The sequence below is a fragment of the Agelaius tricolor genome, unplaced genomic scaffold, assembly GCF_023055355.1.
Source record: "Agelaius tricolor isolate 1412-34295 unplaced genomic scaffold, bAgeTri1.0.p SCAF_12, whole genome shotgun sequence".
In the NCBI taxonomy this organism is placed as follows: domain Eukaryota; kingdom Metazoa; phylum Chordata; class Aves; order Passeriformes; family Icteridae; genus Agelaius; species Agelaius tricolor.
In genome coordinates this window covers 10,703,097-10,727,036 of record NW_027269272.1, presented here as the reverse complement: position 1 = coordinate 10,727,036, position 23,940 = coordinate 10,703,097, and the positions used below count along the sequence as shown (strand labels likewise).

Below are 23,940 nucleotides of genomic sequence, written 5' to 3'. Positions count from 1 at the left end.
GTATGCTGGGTAGGTAGACAGTGATGTTACATAAAGGAAAAGGCACAGTTATTTTCTTGGTAAAGGGATGTACTTTTGCTTGGCTTGTTTGATCTTCGCTGATTAAAGTTCATTATTCAAAAAGAAAAATTGGGAAATCTACATTTTTATTGTGACATCTCAATATTTCTAGTTAATATTTATAGTAAATTTTGGGTAACATACAACAATATTTGATATATATTTTATGGTACCTTTTAAATCAAATTATTCAAGCCATCTGTGGGGAAATTAGGCTGTTTGAGCCAAGAATGAGAATAAGCTATAAAAGCATAAATTCAAAATTATTAGCAAGTCTAACCTACAGTTTCTTGTTGTTTGCCAGTATTAAACATGTAACAAAGACAAGATTATTTTTGTTGAGCTTAAGATATAGCTTTGCTAAGAGAACCAAATGCTCCTGCAGATCATTCCTGCTACACATATCCTATGTCAAACATTTTTATTTTGGTTTTTTTTTTTAATTAGGGTGATGTTGGCTTACCAGGAAACCCTGGATATCCAGGACTGACTGGCTCCAAAGGATGTAAAGGTAGTGAGTTTATATAGACACAGTGTGAACAGAACAATATTGTTAGGATATATGTAGAATAGATGGTGAAGACTCACTAGAAAATTATTTTCACTTCTGTCCTCTTTTCTCATAAAACATGGATGTAATTAAAAACAAGTCTTACTTACCTGAAGGCAAAAGTTGATTTCAGTATATTCTTTAACAGCATGTTCCTTCAAAATAGGTATTGGTAATTTAGAAGGTAAATTCCTGTCAAATTTCATAGAACTTAAAAATTCCATCAAAACCATGTACAAATACATTCTTATGAATATGGAAAATTTGTCAAATCAAATAATAGAAAATGCAAACAAAGTGAACTGTCATAATTTGCATGTGCCAAAGCAATTCTTATTTTGGGTTCTCTTAGCCCCTTCTGTAGCTGTTTATATCTGTTAATGACTTTCCTGATCTTACAAAAGTGTCCAGCTTTGGTGTTGTGGATGCAAAGGATGCTTGTATAAAATGGAATTCATTGTACCTCAACAGGCAAGAGAGGTGACCCAACTCCTCTGCTTGGTACACATGGTCAGAAAGGGTCTCTGGGAGATCCAGGATTGCCAGGTACCTCTGTTTGATTGAAGACAAAAATTGGACTTAAAAATTAATTTGCTCTAAGTTTTGTTAGAGGGAGCTCTGCTTCCTGTGCATTTTGAGCCATTCTGTAGCAATTGCTTTTTTTTTTTCCTTTAAGGACTTCGTGGATTTCCAGGGCAGAAGGGTTTACCGGGTATCCAAGGACAGCCTGGAAGACCAGGCTCCAAGGGTGACCCAGGATATCCAGGGCCACCTGGATTACCAGGTAATGCCAAAGTTTAAGAAATAGTGCCATGGAATAGCTCAAAAGATACATGGAACAGGAGAAGGCACTTGAGGCATCTCTGTGAAGAGGCTGGAGAAATCAGAGCTCATACAAAGGGGGACATCGAAAGTTATTTCTGTACCTATAGCAGCAATTGTCTGCTCACTGTCAGAGAGCAGGTCCCTTCAATTCTTCCTGCATCCCCAAACACGTGCAGGGACTGCTGTTAACACAGCTGTGTGCTGCAAAGCATGGGGAAACAATCAACGGTTTAATAGAATTACATATTCACAGGGGTTTCTTTCACTCTCAGGAGCTACAGGTCCTCAAGGATTGCCAGGAGAACCTGGAGAAAAAGGGAAACCTGGAATTTTGGGACCTCCAGGATTGCAAGGGCTACCTGGATCCCAAGGCAGAAAAGGTAAGAATGTAAGAATAAGAATATAAGAATAAAAGAAAAGGTAAACAGAATATACAGTGCCATTCTAGTGGCAATGGGACAGTACCAAACATAAATACTCTTTCAGTAGTGAAAATGGAAAAGGCCTAACTGCGACTGTGATTTGGACTCTGCGATCTCTTAAACTGCCTAGACTTAGGCCAGTTCCCATTACCTTTATAAGTAACAGAAATGCTACTTTGGAAAATTGGGCTACAATCTAAAATGAGTAAGGAGGAAGGAAGAAACAGTCTGGCTTCGCTGATGTAACCAAGAGCAGAACTTTAGGAAAGAAAAAGGAGTTTGCAGTAATTCAGTTGCTTCACTTCAGTTACACTGTGCTCTACATTTTCACCATGGAGTGCCACTGTTACTCTGTAAACCCAGCAGGCTGCTATGACAGCTTTGTTTTTCAAATTTGTTTTAGCAAATTGTGATAACTTGAGTTGCATTTTATTGTTGGTTTTCTTGTTGCTTGTCTGATTTTGAAGTATTTAGCATAGAAGTGTTTCCTCCAAATCCTAATTTACACTTCTTGCAATGATTGTTGTGTTTAGATTGAATGTCAGTTCATCTATACAATTGTTTTTGTTGGAGAACATTATTAACTTTTACTATATTTAGAATTGAAATTGTAAGTTATTAATACTCCCTAAAGAAAGTTATCAGCTCTGTATCCTGTGTCTGTTATAGTGTGCCTCATAACCAGTTCCCAAACAGGAAGATTAGTGACCCATATACAGAAGCCACAGTAAAGTAACACTTGGGGCAATAGAAAATGGTTAGAGAGGACAATAGTTCCACTTTTTCAAATTCAGCTTAAGGACAAATTGAGAAGGTTTCTTACAAGTTACTGAAAATTCAAATGAAAAAGGGAACAATTTATGATTGCTTGCAGTAAATAAGCAGTGCTGATTTAAACTGTCATGACAGATTCCCTGCTGGTACTTAATGTGCAAGAGAACATTTCAGTGTTGCAAGCAGTATTTGCTGTAACAAAGGCAGAGATGTCTGAAAGGGGTCAAAAAAGAAAAAAAGCGTTCTTCTGCTGCAAACTTCTTCATAATTGATAGGTTTTTTCTTTCTTGCCATAAGACACTTCTTTACTATATTGTGCAGAAGTTATCCCCAGTCCTGCACATTAACACACGTCCTGCAGAGGGAAAAGTTCAGTCCCAAATGACAATTTATTAGAGAGTGAGTTGCCTGCTAAGATGAGGATTCTATGTATTGCCAGCCTAGCTGAAAAGAAGGTTAATACCTTTGAAACTACACCCAGTAATGAAAACTGACTGGTATTTGAATTCCAATTCAACTGGATGTATAGATCTTGGTGCTGTTTTCAACAAGTGCTGGTGCAAGCATTTGAAATGAAATGGATAATTCATAGCTAAGTACATGGCCTCATTAGTCTCATTGGTTCTCAGTTACATTAAAGGTCTTTGCCTGAAATTTTAGATTTTTAAGAACTTCTAGATTTAAAAAAAAAGTTAAACATAATCTATTAAAGCATAACCCCATTTTCTTTATTACAGTTGTTTTACTAGTTAAGGGCTTAGCCTGGCAAGCCTTACTTGTGTGAGTAATCCTTGATGGAGCAAGTAATACTCAGACCATCACCAGGAGGACTTGTGTGAGTAGGAGCTGAATTGGGCTGTACAACACAGAAACAGTGGTTCATGCTCAGGTCAGCCAATTCAGCTGTACCTAGAAATATGGGACCATAGCAATCCAAAAATCTAGAAGTACAAGTGCTGATATTATAATGGATTGTTGGCAAATGTGTCAGAAATTCCCTAGAAAGCAAGTAAAACCAAGCCATCAATCTTGCCAGAATGAGCCAAAGATCAAAAAAAGTTTTAAATGGTGACCTGGGGGCCAAAATTAGTTAGGAGCTCTTAGAAATTTTAAAATACCACTATTAAATTCCCAAAAGCAACTCTTACATAAATTTTAAAATGGGAACATGTCCAAAGCACAGGAAGGCTACAGAAAGCAGGAATGAAAGTTAGAATGTCAAGAAAAGTTAAAAACCAGCTAATTAAGGTCATAGAAGATATTACAGGTCAGATTACTAGTATCCCATGTTATAAAGTGGATTCCACAGAGAGCATATTATCAATGTTTTGCAGGTTCTCAAAAAATTTTCAGGATTTAAAATTTTTCCAGGCTGGTGTTTGCTACACACTGGATTTATTTTTTCACATTCATCCTTTGTTAAATTTTAACTAAAATAATTCTACAGTTTCTGAGAACAAAGCTATATGATTACAATTTTTGATGCGCCTGCTAGAGAACTCTAGGGCTTTTTTATTTTTCATTCTCAGATGACCCATCTCTGAACTAGGGACACTTAAATTTGGCAGGTGAAGCAGTTGATGAAGGGTATTTGTGTTGCTGTTCCTACAGCAATTTGTCCTTGCCAAATTTGACCAGTTTATAAACTTTAAAAAATATATCTGTTCTTATGTGCTTAAGTAGAGCAATAAATTGCCCCAGGATGCCTGCTCTGGATACATGGCAAATGGTGAGCTGCAGGACATGCTGGGACGAGCACAGGCACCCAACAGAGAACCTACATCTTCTGTGCCAGGAAGGAGCCAGAGGAAAGGAGACACACACAGATAATTCAGGCTTCTGGAAGAAACCCACTGCAAGTGGACTGGAAATCCTGCAGGGCAGGGAGAGGAATTGATGGGCAAGGAAGGGAGGCAGAGATGAGCAGCAGAAGTGGAACAGGGACAGGAGCAGGCACTGACAGTATCATTCAGCTCCTTGATGATCGGTGTCCCTCTCTGAACCAAGAGGCATCCCAATTCTGTTCCTGTCTCTGAAACCTCTCTGAAACCTGTCACAAATGACCCATCAGTTTTGCCAGACCTGTTGCTATCACCAGGAGACAGACTGCTGTCTGCACTGAGGAAATGTTTGTTCTCACATTTGATAGTTTATCTATACAACCAAGGAACTAAAAAGCACTGATGACATGGAGATATTTTTTACCCTTGACTGCAAACAACAAACACAACCTTAGATTAGTTCAACTTTCTTAAAAATGGATTAAAAAGTGCCATCTACTGTTTTATTTATTGTGTTTTAGCAATTTTCAAAAAAGCACAAGTTATAAAGCAAAAGTTATGTCTGACTACCACAAACACTCAGCCAGTGCTAGTAGTGAACATCACTAGTGACAGAGCTGCTCTATATACTACCATGTATCACCAGAGGTTTCAGTTATAGATTTGTTGTCTTCAAAGATTTTGTGCTGTTCAGTTCAAAGAGCTTTTCTAATAGAGCGATGCAAAAAAGCATAGTTTTCTGTGTGAAATATGCAGGACCAGAGAAAAGAAGCCAGGTGGAAATTTAGCCTCTTTTTCTGCTAGGTAAATTGCACTTGTATTTTGAACAGAAGCTGTAAAGAAGTTCCAACTTTACAGCTATCTTAGGTAGTGTCTGCACCCCCATCAGTGGCCATGAAGTGATAGCACAGTGAGCTTTGGAGTAGCAACCACATGTAGCAGAGGCAGTCCAGCCACAGACAGAAGGTTCTCTATAGATTAGCCCATAATCTGCTAGCTGCAGGATGGAAGTACCTAAAGGATTAAAAGCTGTGCTTTCTGATTGCTTTGATGTGAAACTGTATTATGACTGCAATTTTTAAACTTTTCACATTTGCCTTTCCAAAAAGCCTGCACTGCAATGTGCTTTCATCTGCAGTTGCCAGCAATCGAATTCAGCAAATACCCCATCTTGATCCAGTATGTGTTGTCAGATTAAAAAAAGGCTTGATTTTTAATTGTGCCTGTAATGGATTGTTGGTCAGTCATACCTGTGTAACACCTCTCAGGTCTTCCTGGACTTCCTGGGCTGGATGGCTTGGATGGACTAAAAGGTCAAAAGGGTTCTGCAGGAGCTCCAGGTAAAGATGAGAAATATCTGGAACAGAAAATCTACATGACTGAATGTGCAAGGAAAGGTGCATATTATTTTGATGTTTGCCTTGCCCAGAAGATATCATTAAGGCTCAGACCAAACTTTCAAACAGAATCTAAAGTATGCTAAATGGCACACCTGCAGTTATTTGTGGGAAAAACTTTCAAACTTCCATTACTCACATAGTTTTGTTGGAATGCTTCAAGGCTGTTTATAAAATTAAAAAGTTCAGTGCAGATGATTCAAAGGAGAGCCAAGTCTCTTTTTTTCAAATATGCAAAAGATAAAACTAACAAATTAAAAGGAGACTTGTGAAATCCCAGCTCCATTTAAAGTCCATGGGAGTTGTGCCTCAAACTCAAGAGGAATGTGGATTTCACTCATGCTGATGTATTCACAACTTTCAAAAGGTGCTTTTGAAGCACTGTTAAAAAGCATTGCTTATAATCTACCTAAAGATTGCACATATATGCTGATAGAAAATTAAATTTCGAACCATGCAATCAATTTACATTTCAAGTTACCATAATGACACCATATAAAATAACCCCTGAAGAAGAGCATTCAAGCAAAAAGATTACTTTCTTTGAAAGTGATGAATTAGGGCCAGATTCAACAAAACTCTATCCAGCTTCCAAGAGAGAACCAGAAAAACAGCACTAGGCAACCCTTGCAAGGAAGAACATCTGCAACTGGTATTTCTGTTCTGCACATCTGTATTTGTACTCGCTGTAAGCTTTATGTACGTAATTGTTTTCTTATAAAGGTCAGAGTGAGACCGGGCCCCCAGGATACTCAGGAGAAATTGGACCAAAAGGAGACAGAGGTGAACCTGGATGGCCTGGTATTTCTATTCCAGGCCCCCCTGGAGAAAGGGGATTCCCAGGATTTCCAGGTAAGAAAAGGTTTTCTCCAAAGTGCTGCTCTGCAGTGTAGAAATTAAGCTCATAGTTAATTTCTTTTTCTAAAGGCCCTTACTCTGGTTAATATGAACATTACTCAGAAGATTCTTTCCCTAAAACCACTTCTGTTGTAACACGCTGATGTTTCCAGTAGAGATACAGAGACTCCAGAATTTCTGGTTTATGTTATAGGAAAGAATGAAAATAGAAAATTATGGACTTGAATGTACTCAGGGAACTGCTAGGTAGGGTTGCCACTTGGGAAGAAATTCCTGAAGAAAAAGAGTGCAGAAGGTCTGGCAGTCCCAGAACTACAGTGAATCTATCAATTGTTCTGATGCAATTGGAAGATAGAACTGCTTCACAAGATTGCAGTGGTTATTTTAGAGCTTGATGAGATAGGAACTGCACAGAAATGGGAAAAATCAAGTGTTTAAGGAAGGGCCACTGAGAAAGTGAAGAGACTGGAGAGAGGGGGAGAGGGGGAATTGCTTTGTGTCCAGAACAGAAGGCCCAGGGGGAGGTTATTAATATGTGTAAATACCTGATGGGATGGACCTAGAGACAGTTCCTTCATAGTGATATCCAGTGAGAGGACAAGAGGGAATGGGCACAAATTAACATACAGAACATCCTACTTAACTATAAGGGAAAGTTTTATTTTCCCTGTGAAGGGAATTGAACAAGTTGCCTGGAGAAGTTATGAAGTGTCTGTCATTGGAGATACTCAAACCCCAGCTGGACAGAACCTGAGGCAACCTGCTCTAACTGATCCTGCTTTGAGGGCAGGGCTGGTCTAGGAAGTCTCCAGAGGCCCACTCAAGCCTCAGCAATCCTGTGATTAGAAGTGACATCAGCTTTACGCTGCCAGACCTTGCCACAGTCACATAACACATGGAAGAAAAATAGCAGGAGGTGAAATCTGGTGAGGTGAATTATTCTAAAATGAAGACACAATAATTTTTCTTAGTTTGGTTACTTGTTTGTGGACTAGGGGAGTCAACAGAACTGTGCTGTTGAGGAAAAAAGAGCAGGTTTAATTCTGAGAAGCATTAACACTGTCTGACATGGGATAAGCAAGGTCTTTGATAGTCGTGACCAGCTTTGACAAAAAGGAGAAAACTCACCAGAAAGTAAATGGAAGGATGGGGTCAAAAGCAAGACTGAAGAAACTAGATTTGTTTTTTTGTAGAAAAGAGAAGGCAACAGAATGCAACCCACATGTTAACAAGCTGCAACTGTTCAAAAGTGTTGTGCAGAGAACTCTGCCTGTCACAAGTAAGGGCATAAATGTTTTATTGTGGAAAAATCCAGATTAAAGACTGGGGGAAAGAATGCATTTAAGGCTAGTAAATTCATCTTGTTCACAGAGGTTTTTAGGAATCAGCGTAACTCCCTTTTGCTAGGAACAATCTGTGAATACTTTTCCTGCCCCAGGCAGAATCATTTCATTGCCCCCACTCACCTTACATTGTTATCATTTCTCCCATTGCTGGAGTTCAGGAAAACGTGGCTGTGTGGCTCTGTGGCAATGTGCCAACATGGGATGATGTATTTCTCAGGCTACACAGATTTTACGGGAAGAATTAAAAAATTCAAAAAGATAATTAATATTTTCACTTTGACAAGATGGCCTCGTTAGCCTGGGGACTGGTATGTTTGGTATATAAGTGTGACCATACATTACCTCCATGACTTCTCATGTCAGCATTCTTTTACTTACTAACTTCTGTCTGTAATCTAAAAAGAAAAACCTCAGGTTTTTTTTTTTTTAATGTGATCCCTTAGGTAGAAGAGGACCTGTTGGACCCACTGGACCTATGGGAAGATCTCCTGATAGTGCCTCCCCTGGTCCTCCGGGTGATCAAGGATTGCCTGGTTTAGATGGCATCAGAGGTAGTAAAGCTAAAAATACCCATTTTTATCATGTAAAAACCCCCTGTGAATACTAGGAATAACAGGGTTACTCTGTGAAACAATGTATAGAAGTGCATAGGGAATAAAGAAACTCATCACTACCTCAGTGAACACACAGAGAAGTGAACACCAGCTGGCTAACCAACCAAGGAAAAAATGCAGATCTTCAGATTAAACAACACAGTAATAAAGCTTTAAAATATAAATGTAGAGAAACAGTGTTTCAATGAATGTACCAGTAACTTGCTGCTTGCACAGAAGTTATTTAACTTTGGGAACTATTCCTGTCATTGTCTTCCTTGGACAAAGGCTAACACTAGTATTTCCAGAAATATGCAAGGGCTGTCCTACATCCTAGACAAAATCCCTCCAAAAAAAACAAAACCAAAACACTCTAGAGTAAAATAAAAAAAAAACCCCACCAGCAGAACGTGGCTATTTTTAAATGTTTGTACTTTGTGCATGCATTAAGAATAAAGTTCTTTTCCATAGGTGATCCTGGGAATCCTGGTCCTCCTGGAGAGACGATCTTTGTGCGAGGAGATCCAGGTGATAGTGGCGTTCGAGGGGCACCAGGTAATGCTGGGCCACGAGGACAGCAGGGAGCCAGAGGCCCTCCAGGGAGCCAAGGAAGAGAAGGCCCAAAGGGTATGGTCAGAGATGTTTTTAAGTTCTGTGTGCACTAATTCCCAGCCCCTGTGACTGGGGTGCCCACTGGAGATGGAGCTGGGCAGAAGGGGTGGAGGCTGGACATTCCACAGCTCTTCCTGCTTACCTACAGACACAATGGGGTTGGGGTAGAAGATGAGATTAGAGACAGATTCACATGCACTGCTTCACAACAGCTTGTTGGAAGACACTTCTGCCACTCTGAGAATAAGGCAGTAAAACATTTGAGTTTGCCAGAAAAGCAAACCGTGACCCCCTCTTCAGCGGTCTTGAGAAACTATGGAAAATGCAGATGAGTTTGAACTAACAGTCTCACATCTGCCCCACAGCAATAGCTTGGAACTTTCAACAGATTCTTTAGTTTGAAAACAGAAATCTACACTATGACTTCTTAGATAATCTGCTTCTTTCACACCCTGCAGAGAAATCCCATCTACACCAATCACTTCCAATCTCTACAAAAAGAAAAGTCATAAGTCAGATCCAGAACAGAGAAAGAAGAAGAAATGTGTATTTTTTTCTTTGCCACAACAGAGTTGAGGATTCCCAAGCATCCAGACTGCATTTTATTTTTGTTTGTTTTATTTCCAGGTCCTATGGGGGTCCATGGCCCACAGGGTCCACCTGGTGCTTTAGGACAACCAGGAGACCAAGGTTTTCCAGGAAGACCTGGTCCCAGAGGTCCCACAGGTACTTATGAACCTGTTGCTTAGTATCATTCAACTGTAACTGTGATCCTTCAATTCATATATAATCATACTAATGTTAACTTGCATGCAAATAATTTAAACAATCTCAGAAAAAAAGACCCCTGCAGTTGCCAACTTAAATGATTTCTCATTTGATTAAAAATTTCTGAACTATTTGTTTCTAATGTCACCTCATGTAAGTGATTTCAGTTCTCATTCCATTCTTTACTCTAATTTACATGCCTGAAACTTGCTTCCACCTGCACCTCAATGGCCACAATCTGCTTTCCATTTTTCAAATCCTTCAGGTTTCATAGGTAAGTTCATGACTTTTGATTATTGTTCTTTTCATGGGAGCTCCCTCCCTTATATATAGAAACATTCAGCTCTTATTAGAAGGTATCCTTGGTGTGGTTTCTAGGAATAGTAGGTACTGCTAGCAGGACATAGCTCTAATATATATTTCACATAAACAGCACCAACATCATGAGAATGCTCTGCTGAGAGCTCTCATGCTAGGATGTCAATTAGACTTGTGAAACATTTGTTTCTAGTTCTTAATTTGGTTTTTTTTTTGGTTTTCACACAAAATGCTTTCTAACCAAAATTGTAGCAAAAGCTTGAATCCTAACTATGGATTACTACAAACACTGAACTTTCCATCTGACTAAATGTTGATCCAAAATGCAAATAGGCAAAAGCTGCCAGTAACTTTCAATATATAAAATGTTGAAAGTTACTGGCAAATGTTTTTATTATTATTATTATAAATATTTTTATTATTATGTATTATAACTACTTCAAATGGCTGTTATGTGCTAGCCTTTTTGGCCTGCCTATTGATGGTTTTGCAAAAACAAAATAGGCAAAATACTGCAAAATTTTCCACGTGCTAAGGTGTTTGCAGTGAAGCTGGGTAGGTAGACTTTAGGCTTTAACTCAAATCAGTTTGGGGCACATTAAGACTGAAGCTGTATACCAAATATGTGAAATGTAGAATCATTGAATTGTTTAAATTGGAAAAAACCTTCAACATATCAAATCCCACCATTAACCCAACACTGCCAAGGCCACCCCTACACCATGTCCCCAAGTGCCACATCTACACATCTTTTCAATGCCTCCAGGGTTGGTGACACCATCACTTCCCTGGGCAGACTGTTCCAGGGCTTGACAGCCCTTCCCATGAAGACATATTTCCTAATACCCAATATAAGTCTCCCTTGATGAAACTTAAGGCCATTTCCTCCTATTACTTGGGAGAAAAGACTCTCTACAGGCTCCTTTCAAGTAACTGTAATAGAGTAGTAAGGTCTCTCCTGACCCTCCTCCAGACTAAACACCCCCAGTTCCCTCAGCTGCTCCTCACCAGATTTGTGCTTCAGACTCTTCCCAGTTTCACTGCCTCTCTCTGAACACACTCAATGTTTTTCTTGTAGTGAGAAGCCCAAACTTGAATGCAGGATTCAAGGTGCAGCCTCACTAGTGCTGAGCACAGGGAACAGTCACTGCCTGGTCCTGCTGGCCACAGCCCAGGATGCCACTGACCTTCTGCCCACCTGGGCAAAGATCAAAGACCAGCTAATATACACCTGCTAACACTGGCTTGCCATACTGTTAATGCTGTGCTAAAAGACTAAGAGTAAAATTAAAACAGTAGGACTCAGTTATTCAAGATTTTAAAATACTTAAAGAGCACTCTTGAAAACCCAAATCAGCTAACATTTATGTTGATTTTTTGCATGGGAACTATTATCCAGTCTTGCAATTCACTTTCCCACTACACATTCCAGGTGACCCTGGTGAACCAGGGAAAGTGGATGATTCATGCCCTACAATCCCAGGGCCTCCTGGGGAAGCAGGCCAAAGAGGAGAGGATGGCTCTGCAGGATTACCAGGGCCAATAGGCCACCCTGGACCCCAAGGTAAGCTCATGTTCTGAAAGTTTGGATGTTCTTCTCAGCCATTTAGACAACAAGTTGAAAAGGGTCAGAGTGTCAGAGTTATTTCTCTATGTTTTACCCTCTCTCTTCTCCTTAAACACTTACTAACAGTCTCCAGAAACACATAGTGGGCTGGTTAATGCTGAGGGTGATGGATAAATGTAGCTGAACCAGGCTGTTTGAGCCTGCCTGAACTACATTCCCATTTTCTAGGCCAGGCAGGACAAAAGCATAAGACACTGTTGAGAAAAACTTCTTTAAGTAGTATTTTTCCTTTTTTCCCCACTAAGTTACAAAGCAATGCCTCAAACCAGCCCTGTGGTTTAGACCTATTTGGAGGATGTTTAAAATCTAGCAATAATGAATCCCAAAGCTCTGCTAACCAAAGTCCTAAGAGGACACTGCAGTCAGAGGAGTGGCTACAATAGAGGTCTTTATCTGTTAGAACATGAAAAAGTTACCACCAAAGGAAACTGACCAAAGAGATCTTAAAAGAAAGTGATGAAAGACTGAAATGTTCTTCTGACAGATGACAAGAAAACAAGGATGATGCTGGTCCTGGTGATCCCAAAAGAGAGGCCACCTTCACAGAAACACAGCATAGGCTGTATTGCAATGTCTTCAGTTTAATGGTGGAATCCCTTGTGTGGTTTTAGGCATTTCCTACTTGGGAAACCAAAGTTTGTTGTGTTGGCTGCTCTGGGTCCAGAGAAAAAGCCCCACGATTGTCTCCCAGGACATTCCCTGCAGCAGTCATTCCCATCATGAAAGCAAACAATGCAGTTTTCAGTTAACTCTCTAGTTTTAGCTATCTTAGTTGATTAGCCAGCTAAAAGGGGTTTCTGGGGTTACACAGCTGTGTTTCCATTATATACATCATTAAGGGTTTTTGTAAAACCAGGTGATACAGTGATACACATATTTTCACTGGCTTTATGAAAGAAATAAAGAAACAGTAATGCTTTTTCCTTCATTAAGATGGGAGAATCCAATTTTTTCCTGGCTTGGAAGGCAAACTCCAAGTTTTACTGGCAAAAGCAATGGATTTTATTAAAATCCCTCAATGTGCTTAAGCTTTGGAAGAATAACTCTGCGACCAACATAGAAAAGCTGCTAATTTTTTTTTTGACTGGTTCAGATTTTCTTAGTAAAAAGTAATAAGGGGAAGTTTGAATGCTGTGAGACAACCTTGAATTACTCAGTCTGCAGGTTAAATAGCAAAGTCTGCAAGGAATGAAACACCATTATTGAGAAACAACTGTGTTAGGTGCTAGAGAAATACCCTCATCTGAAAATTGGTTTTTATCAAAAGGGGAAAACCACTTCTAAGTGCAACAATACCTGATAAGTGTTACTTTGTTCAATTCAGATTGTTTTAGGTAGCCAGGCCCATCATTATCTGCACACTACATGAGATGTATCTTTTACTGTCACGGCCACACCTTCCTCCCTAATGTATAAAGTACATGGACATGTGAGAAATACAAAAAAGTGAGGCCATCAGGAGCCTAAAAATGTCCAGTTCTGCAGTCCCTCTCTGTTCTCTAAGTACTCCAATACATCCATTACTTCAAAAGGAGTTCACTATGCATTCCAAGACTTTGCTGAATGGGGTTCTCAAAGCTGACAGCTTGGCTTGCCTCAGGAGGAGTTACAGCTCCTTCCATGGTGCAGATCCTCATGGCAGTTCTGCACGAGGCTTGCATGATAATGTTTGTTGGGGAGTGCTTTGATTTCTACTGTAAATCACACAAGATCTTTAGAGAGGATGGAAAACCTTATCAGGAGCTGGTGTTCCTAAGTCATACCTCTGAGCTACTGCTGTGGTCACAGGGTGACTAAGTGGTGAAGAGAATTCCCAGCAGAAGTAGTTCTGCACCTCCCTGTCCTGGTGTCCATTTTGCTGACTTCCCCTTTGTGTTCAGACAATGCAGAACCTTAAATGCAGCCCTATGAAGGAAAAGCACATACTTTGTGTTTATCTAGGCATAAAAGGTGAAGAAGGATCATATGGCCTGCCAGGTCAAGATGGGTTACCTGGGGCACCTGGACCACCAGGTGACCAAGGGAGCCAAGGAGAGCAAGGATATGCTGGGCCACAAGGTAAGAATGAGCATGACTTCGGGGGGTATGTGTGTGAGATGATGCATGGACTCTGTTTTCTCTCTGCTCCCCCAGTTCCCACATGGACACATCCACCTCTAGCCTGAGATTCCATGGCACCTCTTGCCCCTTCTCAGTTCAAGCACTGACAGTGACACTTGTGAATGATTTCATAACAAGACCCATTGGAAGAAAATTTATCTCAGCATCCATTGCTAAGCAGAAAGGCAATTAAGCACCCATGCTCACACAGAATATCTCAATAGCATGCACCTCTGAGCCAGGGCTAGTGGGGCAACTGTCTGGCAGTAATTAAAGTTCTATTTTACCTGTGACTGCTCTCAAATAAATTAAGGGTTTAACACATATGTGAGCAAGGGGCATCAACTGGTACTGCAAAGATTCAAATTCAGTCCAAACCTTCTGTTCATCCTAGTAAGTCTGGGAAATCATTGCCCACTTCAGTTCATTTCCTAATCTATACAGCACAAGACAGAGGCACAATAGAAAAGCCAAGTGCCATGCATTCAGTGGCAATCTAGTTAATTTCTCTCCCAGAAGAAGGATTACAGAAGTCTGCTTGTATCTTTATTGCCTATGACAGCCTTGAAGTTGTATTATACTCAGTTGGGAACTTCTTATTGAACATTTACACACAGCAGGTGGGAACTTTGTATTTTATACAAGTAAATTTCTTTTGCCATTCTCCAAGGTCCACCTGGCCAGACTGGTGTCCCAGGACAACCAGGCCCCCACATTAGATCTGCAAGTGGATTCTTGCTCGTCCTTCACAGTCAGTCAGACAGAGAACCACTCTGCCCACAAGGGATGCCCAAGTTATGGACTGGCTATAGTCTGCTGTACCTGGAGGGACAAGAAAAAGCCCATAATCAAGATCTTGGTATGTGTTGTACATAATTGCCTTCCAGCTAAGGGATAATATGGTGTTATCTACACAAGGAAAGACAAGTCACATGAAGCAAGCTATAAAACTGTCAGCTACTTATTTTCTACACTAATTTACACTGATTATAATGAATTTGGTTATCCTGCCCTATTGTCACCCATTTAAAACAGCTTTCTGCTGCTCTGCAATTGAATGCACAAGTATTTCTAAATAATTTTGACTTGAAGTTGGAGAGATGAGGGGTTTATTTCACTTATCCCAGCTAATTTTAGGCTGTCTTTGAAGTCACTGGAGAGATTTTCCTAGGTCAGAAATCTTATTTGGCCACTCTGAAATAACTCCCTGGAGGATCTGCTCCTTTTTTACTGTAGACACAGCTTGGGAAAGAGCTGGTTAAGTTGGGTAAGTACAGTTGGGCAGTATAAGTAAGCTTTACAAGTAAATAATGCATCATGTGTACAGCAGAATCCTGTGCTTTTCAGAGTCAGAAGCTAATATTTTTTGGAAAAGCCAAAGCCAAATTCCTTCCAGAGACAGCTCCTTTTGGTGCCTTGGGTCACTTCTTCCCTATCTTATACAATTCTGACTAAAATTAGATGTATAAATAAGCTGCCTGACTTGCATCCTGAGGAACTGATTGGTGGCAATTTGCACAGAAAAAGTTTCCTAAATTCTTGTTGACTTGTTATACAAGAGTCAGAGAAGTCTCTGAGGAGAAAAGATCAAGGACCTAATAAGCTAAACAAAAAAGAAGTGTTTAAAAGAGCAATAAAAAGAGCTATTTTTAGAATAGCAGTGATGTTTTAGAATGTTTTCACTATTGTGTGTTTGGCATTTCCCAGGAGAGCCAGTTGCTAACAGAATGCCTCATAACAGCAGTGAAAATAAGATTCAAAGAAAATCCTGTGTGATTTTGCAGGCATTTTTCCTACTCAGGCTGTTCCAGATCCTTCATTAGTACTGGCATGGAATATTATCAGTGATAAACAAAACTGGCTTCTGTACAGAAATGTCACATGTCTTTAATGAAGGTGTTTAGCTTTCGAGGCATTACAGAAATAACACTTCACACACCAAGTTCAAGGCAGAACTTTGTGCAGTGATTATTGCTAACTGAACAGGCCATCATGAAACTGTTCTAAATTCAGTTCTGGAAGAAGTTCACCACAGAAGCATGCACTGGTCACTTCTTGGTTCCCACTGATGTCTGCCTGGTGAGAATTTTGCAGGATTGGCTCTGCAAAATCCGTCAATCCTTTTATTTCACTTTGGGAGTCTGTGAAACCTTTCTGGAAGGCAGTACCATAGCTGCTGGGATTTCAGCTTAATGGACTGTTAGCAACGGCTTGTCATACTTCACAAAAATGTTTCTATTTATGAGCATTGTCACTTGGTTTCTCACTGCTCCTAATGAGTTTGTAAATAGCTGATCTCCTTTTAAACCAGCCACCACCTCTTGCCTAATTTATTTTTCAGTGTTGGCACAGCTAAGAAATTTGTTATCATAACTGTTTCTCATGGTGACAAACTACATCATGTTTAAAAATCAGATTGACACAATTAAGTATTACTGGTCAAAGGAAGATGCTTACTGGTAATAGGTCTCTGTTTTTCACGTACACATTTTGGTAAAGGGCTTGGGAGGTTTAACATCTGTGCATTACCTAAGTCCCGCTAAAATACCTAGTTCTGTAGCAACATTGGCCAGAATACAATTTCCAACTGACCTAGGAAGTGAAATAATTGGCATCCCTCGCTGTTATTTTCAGGTCTGGCAGGGTCCTGCCTGCCTGTGTTTAGTACCATGCCCTTTGCCTACTGCAACATCAACCAGGTGTGTTACTATGCCAGCCGCAATGACAAGTCCTACTGGCTGGCCAGCGCGGCCCCGCTGCCCACGGCGCCGCTGTCCGAGGAGGAGGTCCAGCCCTACATCAGCAGATGTGCTGTGTGTGAGGCCCCCGCACAGGCCGTGGCACTGCACAGCCAGGACCAGTCCATTCCTCCCTGCCCACCCAACTGGAGGAGCCTTTGGATAGGATACTCATTTTTGATGGTAAGAAAGTGGGTGCATCATTATATAGATATGTTTCTTTCATCCAGCTTTTGTATTCTAGAGGTTCAAGGATTTTTAGCTCTGAAAAGTAAATTATTCAGTGTTCTAGCAAACATTAAAGAGGAAAATTCACAAGAAACAAGACAAAGGTCAGTTCCAAATTGCAGAACCTGGCTGTAGCTACATATACTGTATTCAGAGACTTAAGATATGCATTTCTTAAAATAACAAAGGTTTTACCTCCTTGTTTATAATAAAAAGTGGGATTTTCATGTACAAAGACACAATTTTCAGAAATAGAGCTCCAGTCTTTTTAATGCCATCCTCAAGTTACATTTGCAGCAGTTTGGATGACAGCATCATTCTGAACCAACCCAGACTACTCCTTCCTTCAGTTTGATAAAATATCTGAAAGTTAAGTGAGCTGGATCTAGACTTTGAGACTAATTCATTACAGACCAAATTAAAATTTTCTCCAGCAAGAGAATCTTACTCCAATAAAAGATTACAAAAAACAGCACAGTTAAAAGCAAGTAGGGAAAAAGACAGATGAACATCATTTACCTATTTTTCATGCACAGTTACCAAGTTGTCTCTTTGTTCTTTCCAGCACACTGGATCTGGTGACCAGGGTGGTGGACAGTCCCTTATGTCACCCGGAAGCTGCCTGGAAGACTTCAGATCAGCACCATTCATCGAGTGCCAGGGCCAGCGGGGAACGTGTCAGTTCTTTGCTAATGAATACAGTTTCTGGCTGACCACCGTGATGCCTGAGCTGCAGTTTGCATCAGCCCCCCTGTCAGGGACTCTTAAAGAAGGACAAGAACAGAGGAAAAAAATCAGTAGATGCCAGGTATGCCTGAAGCATGGCTAAGAAGCAAAGCAAAAGCAGGCAGCTACACAGAGAGGCTCAGGGGAGGATGAGCGACGTGCTAAAGGTTTAAACAGCAGCTGGTGTTTGAATCTGTGTCAAAGTGTCCAGCACTGTTCTTTGTTGGGATGGAAAAATGAGACACAGATGAGGCATGTGCTGAGCCTCATCCACCTATGTACACCCATCCACAGGCAGTAAAATCTGATCTAAAATAATTAAGAAAAGACAAAACTCTGTCCCATTGGAGTCCACTGCTGTAAAGTACAGGAAACAAGGTGAGCTTGGAGGATTTAGTCAAGCTGGGAAGACTAAGGACACCATACCTGTTGTGCAAGAGAATAGATCTCCTGTCAGAAATGGCATTTACAGCAGCAAGAATATGTGCATTTACGTGGCATATTATAAATATTTATCCATACTGATAGAAATGTGTGAACATATAAATGTCAAAGCCCTGTAGCTGAATTTCCCAAGCTAAAGAAACTTTGCACTTGCTGTTTCTGAGGGAAAGGAAAAATGTAATTGTTGAAAAATAATCTAATAATAAAAACAATGAAGATCAAAGTCTTTTACCACTGCAGTACTGAACCAGACTGAAAGAACTGTTAATTGGGCTTTCATAAGCAACAAAAAGCTGTAAATCCATTTAACAGGAGATTATGTGAGAAAATAAAATTAGCTGTGATAACAAATCCAAAAACCCATATTTATATTTACAATTAATTTCTAAGAGCAATTACATTAAATTATTAAACTCTAATCCAAGTTTCCAAAGAAACAAAGCAATTTCTAATATTAATTGAAAAGAAAAAGTGACACGGTGATAAAATGGGTGAACTTATCTGAGTGATGAATATAAGAAGTGTTAGGACAATAAATTGCATTCATTCTTTGCTTCTTTGTTTGTAAATACACCAGGAAAAAAAGAACCATCACCATTAAGATCCTTATGGAATGACAGCTCTGAAGATCCTTTTTATTTTTCAAAGCACTGATGGTAAAAATGTTCATATCCTAAAGTACTAATCACCTTTTGAAAAAATGAAAACACATTTGTACCTCCTTCATTCATCTGTAAAACCAGAACTATTAAATGGTTCTTTATCATGGGGAAACATGTGAAAACACAGATTGCAAGTGGAGAATCCATCATGTGCAGAAGGGCCACAAATGCCCCTTTTACCACTTAAATAAGCTACATTGTATTAGAATGGAATCAAATGCTTTTCCCAGCCCTTTTCATTTCAATTTGTGTTCACTGAGGTGCCCCCCGCAAAAGGATTTTCAAGGAAACTGAATCCTCATCCAAGGGTCCTAATTCAAAGCAAACTCCCTCTGAAGCCATCACGAGTACAACAGGCTGATCAGCCAATTGAAAAGCTGGATACACAAACTCAAAGAGCAGGAAAGACAGACATTCCAAACTCAGCCAGAGGAAAATAAAACAGTCAGAGGATAAGTCCAGTCGAGTGTAAATACATCTGACTGTGCAACTTCCTCCTGACACAACCAACCAAACCTCTCCAATGTGCTGTGCTTACATGGTGGTCAACTGACTCTGCCCTTTCACCTGGGCAAGGGCCAGAAGCCCTCCTGGGGCATGTGCCATTCCCACTGTGCCAGGGACCTGTGCCCGCTGGGACAGGGCACAGCTTGGATCATTCCTGGGTGATCCCAACTGCACCTGGCAGATCTGACACTGGAGTAGTCAATCCCTGCCACTGACCTGTAGGAATTCCATCTCCTCCTGATTCAGGCAGCATCCTACAAGCAGGGCAGAGCAGCTCTCCAGTCTGACATAAACCCCCAAGTCTGGGCTCTGTGAGGTGCTGAGCAGCTCAGGAGCTTCCTGCAGGAAGAAAGCAGTGGGTGGAGAGGAGCACCAGTGCTTAGGCCACCCCCAAGGTGTGCAAGCTGTGCTTCCAAAAAGGCCCCAGCTAAAGCCCCATGGGGCAGGGAGCTGCAGCTGCTGCTCACAGGCACAGGAACAAACACCAGTGGCTCAGGCGATGGCCCCACTTCCTGAGTGGATTCAGCTGATTCCACAATGAGGTCTGGTTTATGAGCCTCACCTGGCAGTGCTCACCAGCTCCTGTCACTCATCTGCAACCTCTTTTCAGGTGAGAAACTCTGGAGAGGGGCTGGGGCTTTCCTGGAAAGCAAAGTGGGGCTTTTGGTATAAACTGCGCTGAAGTAAGCAACAATCGAAATCCTACATACCTTGTTAGTGCAAACTGGGTCATAGGGACAAGGTGAAAACAAAGGAATAAAAAGGGTTTTTAGAATTGCATCTGTGTCCACCTAACTTGAACAAATACACCAAAAAATCTTTAAAACATCAGCATAAAGCCTCACCAATAATTTAAATAGGCTATTTCACAGCACTTTACCATGTTTCTTTTTTGTTTGCTTTAAAAACATCACACACACACACCCCCCCCCCCATATTTGTGTATCATTTTTATGTAGAGTTTTTGCAACTGTGCCAGTTCCATTTACCATGGTCTGTAAGAACATATTTAGGAAATGTATTTTAAGCTACTATTGATAGGTCAGATATTTCATAAGTGTGCAAATTCCTGTTCCATGCTCAGCTAACTCCATAAGGCATTTGTCAGAAATATTGTACTAATTCAAAATTAAATTGCAGATAAATTGCTTAATATTACACAGCACGTAAAACAGATCAAAGTATAAAGCAGCAGATGCTTTAACTCTGCAATCATTTGTCCCGTGACTAAAAGCAGAAAAATAATTGGTAAAATATTCATAGGAATCCTATTTATGAAATTAAGTGTGAAAAGGCATAGCTGAAACTGTTAAGAGTAACAACACTCCAAAAAGCAATGGCCTTGTGCTGGCCCTTGAAGTCCAAATTACCCTTACTATGGCATTTCAGAGTTTGGATCTTGTGCAGGCCCAGTCAAGAAGTGAATTTTATCCTCAGCAGCAGGCAGGATATTAAGAGCAACACAGAAAGTGATGCTGGCTGCACTTGGAGGTCACTGAAATTGGAGCCATTTGGGGTAAACGGCCCTGGAATTAAATTCAGATCCAGTGATTTCTAATGAAATTTGCTTGCCTATCACCCTGGCAAACCACAGCCAGGACATAGGAAGGTCCTGGTTCCAACTCAAGGCAAATCCTCAGGGCAGGTGGCAGATTCTTGTCCCTCACATCCATGTGCATCAGGATTTCTAGAGGATAACAAATGGAAGGAAAACACTGCATGGCCTGAAACCTGATCTGCTCACAAGAAATGTGGCCATTTTTGCTTCATTTGATGTTTTTCGTTACAAGGAAGGAGATGCACAATACTGAAAACATCTCTTGAATGTCATCTTTTGGTGTATACAGAGCGTGTCAAAAGGGAGAGACTAAAGCAAAACTTTAGAGTCCACAATCCACATGCATAGAACAGGTACCAGAATGAGAGGACAGCAGACAGCTGCAGACAGAGGTGGTGTTTGGCTGGGGCCTGGGAGCTGACACAGCCTCCTACAGGAGCAGTGCAGGGGCCATGGCCAGGCCTTGCTGCCCCGGGTCCCTGCTTGTCATGTGGTGTGAGCTGCCAGGGTGGGGAGCTGGCCCTGGCTGGCAGCCACACACCTGCCCAGCTGCTTCACCCCCCAGCAGGACAGGAAAGAAAACAGGAGGAGAAAGAGCCAGAAAACTCATTGGTGGGCATATAGATGGGGAAATCACTTGCCAAGCACTGTTGGGGGCTAAATAGACTCAGCTTAGGGAATTCAATTTGTTATTTTGGGGGAAAAGTTGACAAACCTTAACATACCTTTCCTCCAAGTTTCCCAGGGCCAACTCACTCCAGACTCTGCTCTGCTCCCTTATTACCACAGCAAGTGCCATCAGACCCTTCAGTGAGGCAGGGGGCAGCCAGAAGCATCTTGGACAGGTTGTTCCAGGTACAAAGTGGCTTCTCTGTGCTGCACTTTCCTTCTCACTCTCAACAGTGCTGACACTGTTCCTCTGTAGGCTGCAGCCCTTTTGTGGCTGTACCTGCACTGGCACGGGTCATTCCCAGAATCACATTATTATGTGCAACAAGTTTAAGCAAAACTGGTCCAGGGATTCTTTCAGGGTAAACTCTTAACAAAAAAAAAACCTCTTTCCAAGCTTGGCTTGTTCATAAGCACCAGAGGAAAACAAAAGTAATATCACAACAGTGAAACCCCAGAATTCCTACAGTCCATAGATTTTTTGCCTGTATTTAAGGCAAATTAAGCAAACCTTTTATCCATTAACCATTTAAGCAAAGCATTTATCCATTAACCCAGGCAGCTCACTTGTTTGGAAAGGATCCCCCTAAAGCTTTAAAGGACACTCTGGAGCAGACTGAATGTGCTGTGCACCACACCTGCTCTGGGCACACAGGGCCAGCCTGCAGGGACTGTGCCAGAGCTCCAGCACAGTGTGTGGGGCCACACCAGCAGCCCTCAGCAATGCTCTGGCCTGTACCTTCATCCAGATTCAGGACACAAACCACAGCCATCTGGGAGTTTGTTTCTGTTATTCCACATGGCCACCTCACACTGGCATCCCAGACTGACTCCCAGTCAGTCTGATTACAAATAATCCTTAAGTAACTTGTAACTCAGTGGCCATCCACAGACAAATGCTGCACAGATGAGGACTTCTGTTCTAAGGCTTGACTTGCATTAGAACTGTCTGAGCAAGACAAAAAACAACCATCCAAGGCCATGGGAAGGAGCTGTAATGGGAAACAATTGTTTGCAAGAAAAAGGATCTCTTCAAAGCCAGCTGTGAGAAGCAGCAGTCAAGCAAGGACAGAGCCCATCAGTCTTCAAAACAATAAAAAAATTCAGTCAGCTCTGGTAAGAACTTTCCAGCAGGTGAAGCAATTGCTTCATCAAACTGGGGATCTATTTCATTACTGGATCTGATTTCAGAAATCAGCATTTTAAACTGACCAAACAACAAAAACAGCTGCTGAAATTCTGCCCACCTGAACCATCTGGAGAACTAGCCAGGTGGAGAACAAAATCCCCATTAGCACTCCAACAGATGCTGCTCCATATTCATATTTAACAGCTTTCCCCTTTCCTAGTCACTTCATCCAGATGTTCCAGAAGGTACTGGAAATTCAATTAGAGGTGACATTTTATAAGTGCAAAGTAAAAACAACTCCATATTTATCATTCTGGAGTGAACCTGTCCAACAAAGACAGTTTCTTCATGTAAGGCAGCTCACTCGCCTCACAGCACAGCTCACCTGGTGCTTGACCACACACTGCCCCCACTGCTTCACAAAAGAAGACAAGCTTGAGCTTTGTGGGATTTGAAATTCCACATATTTAAATGTTTTTCACAGATTCACTGAATTAGAAATGCAAAACATGCAAGACAAAATCCCAACCAAGTCCTAATGGAAGAGCCACAGTAAGGTACCACCCTAGAGACTCTCTGCTGTGTCCCTCCTGATTGTTTCTAGCAAGATTTGGAATGAAGCACTCAAGTCCAAAACTGACATTAGGTTCAGCTTAGCAAAACAAGGTTTCAGTACCCAGGAAAACAAGAACTTTTCCAGAATTTAGTCTTCCATGTACATGGCAAACACCACTACAAAGGGGTATTTTCATTGCAGTGGAGAGTAAACTTTCTCATGGGCAGAAATCAATTAAATTCTGATGGGAAGTAAAAAAATTAAAAATGGCTACTCTGAGGCAGTTGTAGCTGTAGTCTGCTTGACTCTGCACATCTGCATTTTAAAACTACAAAACAAATTAGTATTTTAGAATGCTGTGATTCTATTGTGCCTAAATATTTAGGATGTATGTAAGAACGTGAAATAGATGCAATAAATGGTACCAGATGTTACAGAAGTTTTGGCTACAAATTGTATCTCTGCATAGATGATGTCACAACAGCCTTCTCAGCTGCAGAACTTCATATGTAAATACTTGATAATTTGAAGTCAGCAAAGAGGTCATTCCATACTCTAATATTGGATGGATTTAGGGGCTGTTCTTTCACTTGTTCCATGCATAAGGAAGGAAAACAGGGATTCACAGAACCCAGTAGCTGCACACCAATCTCTCTTAAATGATCCCTGGAAAGAATGGTTTGGTGAAGGAC

At 40.9% G+C, this 23,940-nt stretch overlaps 1 protein-coding gene and 1 long non-coding RNA gene across 4 annotated transcripts in view; one reads left to right on the top strand and one right to left on the bottom strand.

Moving 5' to 3' along the window:
* COL4A4 (collagen type IV alpha 4 chain) overlaps positions 1-18,518 on the top strand; it is a 66,748-nt gene extending 48,230 nt beyond the window's left edge. For all 3 annotated transcript variants that reach the window (XM_071437532.1, XM_071437531.1, XM_071437533.1), the window contains exons 34-47: positions 508-571; positions 1,082-1,156; positions 1,287-1,394; positions 1,708-1,815; positions 5,681-5,752; positions 6,533-6,661; positions 8,457-8,564; positions 9,078-9,233; positions 9,846-9,944; positions 11,737-11,868; positions 13,873-13,989; positions 14,702-14,890; positions 16,666-16,952; positions 17,563-18,518. In XM_071437532.1, coding sequence (XP_071293633.1) covers positions 508-571; positions 1,082-1,156; positions 1,287-1,394; positions 1,708-1,815; positions 5,681-5,752; positions 6,533-6,661; positions 8,457-8,564; positions 9,078-9,233; positions 9,846-9,944; positions 11,737-11,868; positions 13,873-13,989; positions 14,702-14,890; positions 16,666-16,952; positions 17,563-17,826 — 1,908 coding nt within the window. In that variant the 3' untranslated portion in view covers positions 17,827-18,518. The remainder of the gene's footprint in view (positions 1-507; positions 572-1,081; positions 1,157-1,286; positions 1,395-1,707; positions 1,816-5,680; positions 5,753-6,532; positions 6,662-8,456; positions 8,565-9,077; positions 9,234-9,845; positions 9,945-11,736; positions 11,869-13,872; positions 13,990-14,701; positions 14,891-16,665; positions 16,953-17,562) is intronic.
* LOC139594903 (uncharacterized) lies at positions 205-8,575 on the bottom strand. Its single transcript, XR_011680774.1, has 3 exons — positions 8,134-8,575; positions 5,663-5,769; positions 205-1,162 (listed from the first exon to the last, which is right to left on the bottom strand). It is a non-coding gene; the product is annotated as an uncharacterized lncRNA (long non-coding RNA).
* Positions 18,519-23,940: the final 5,422 nt, after the last annotated feature.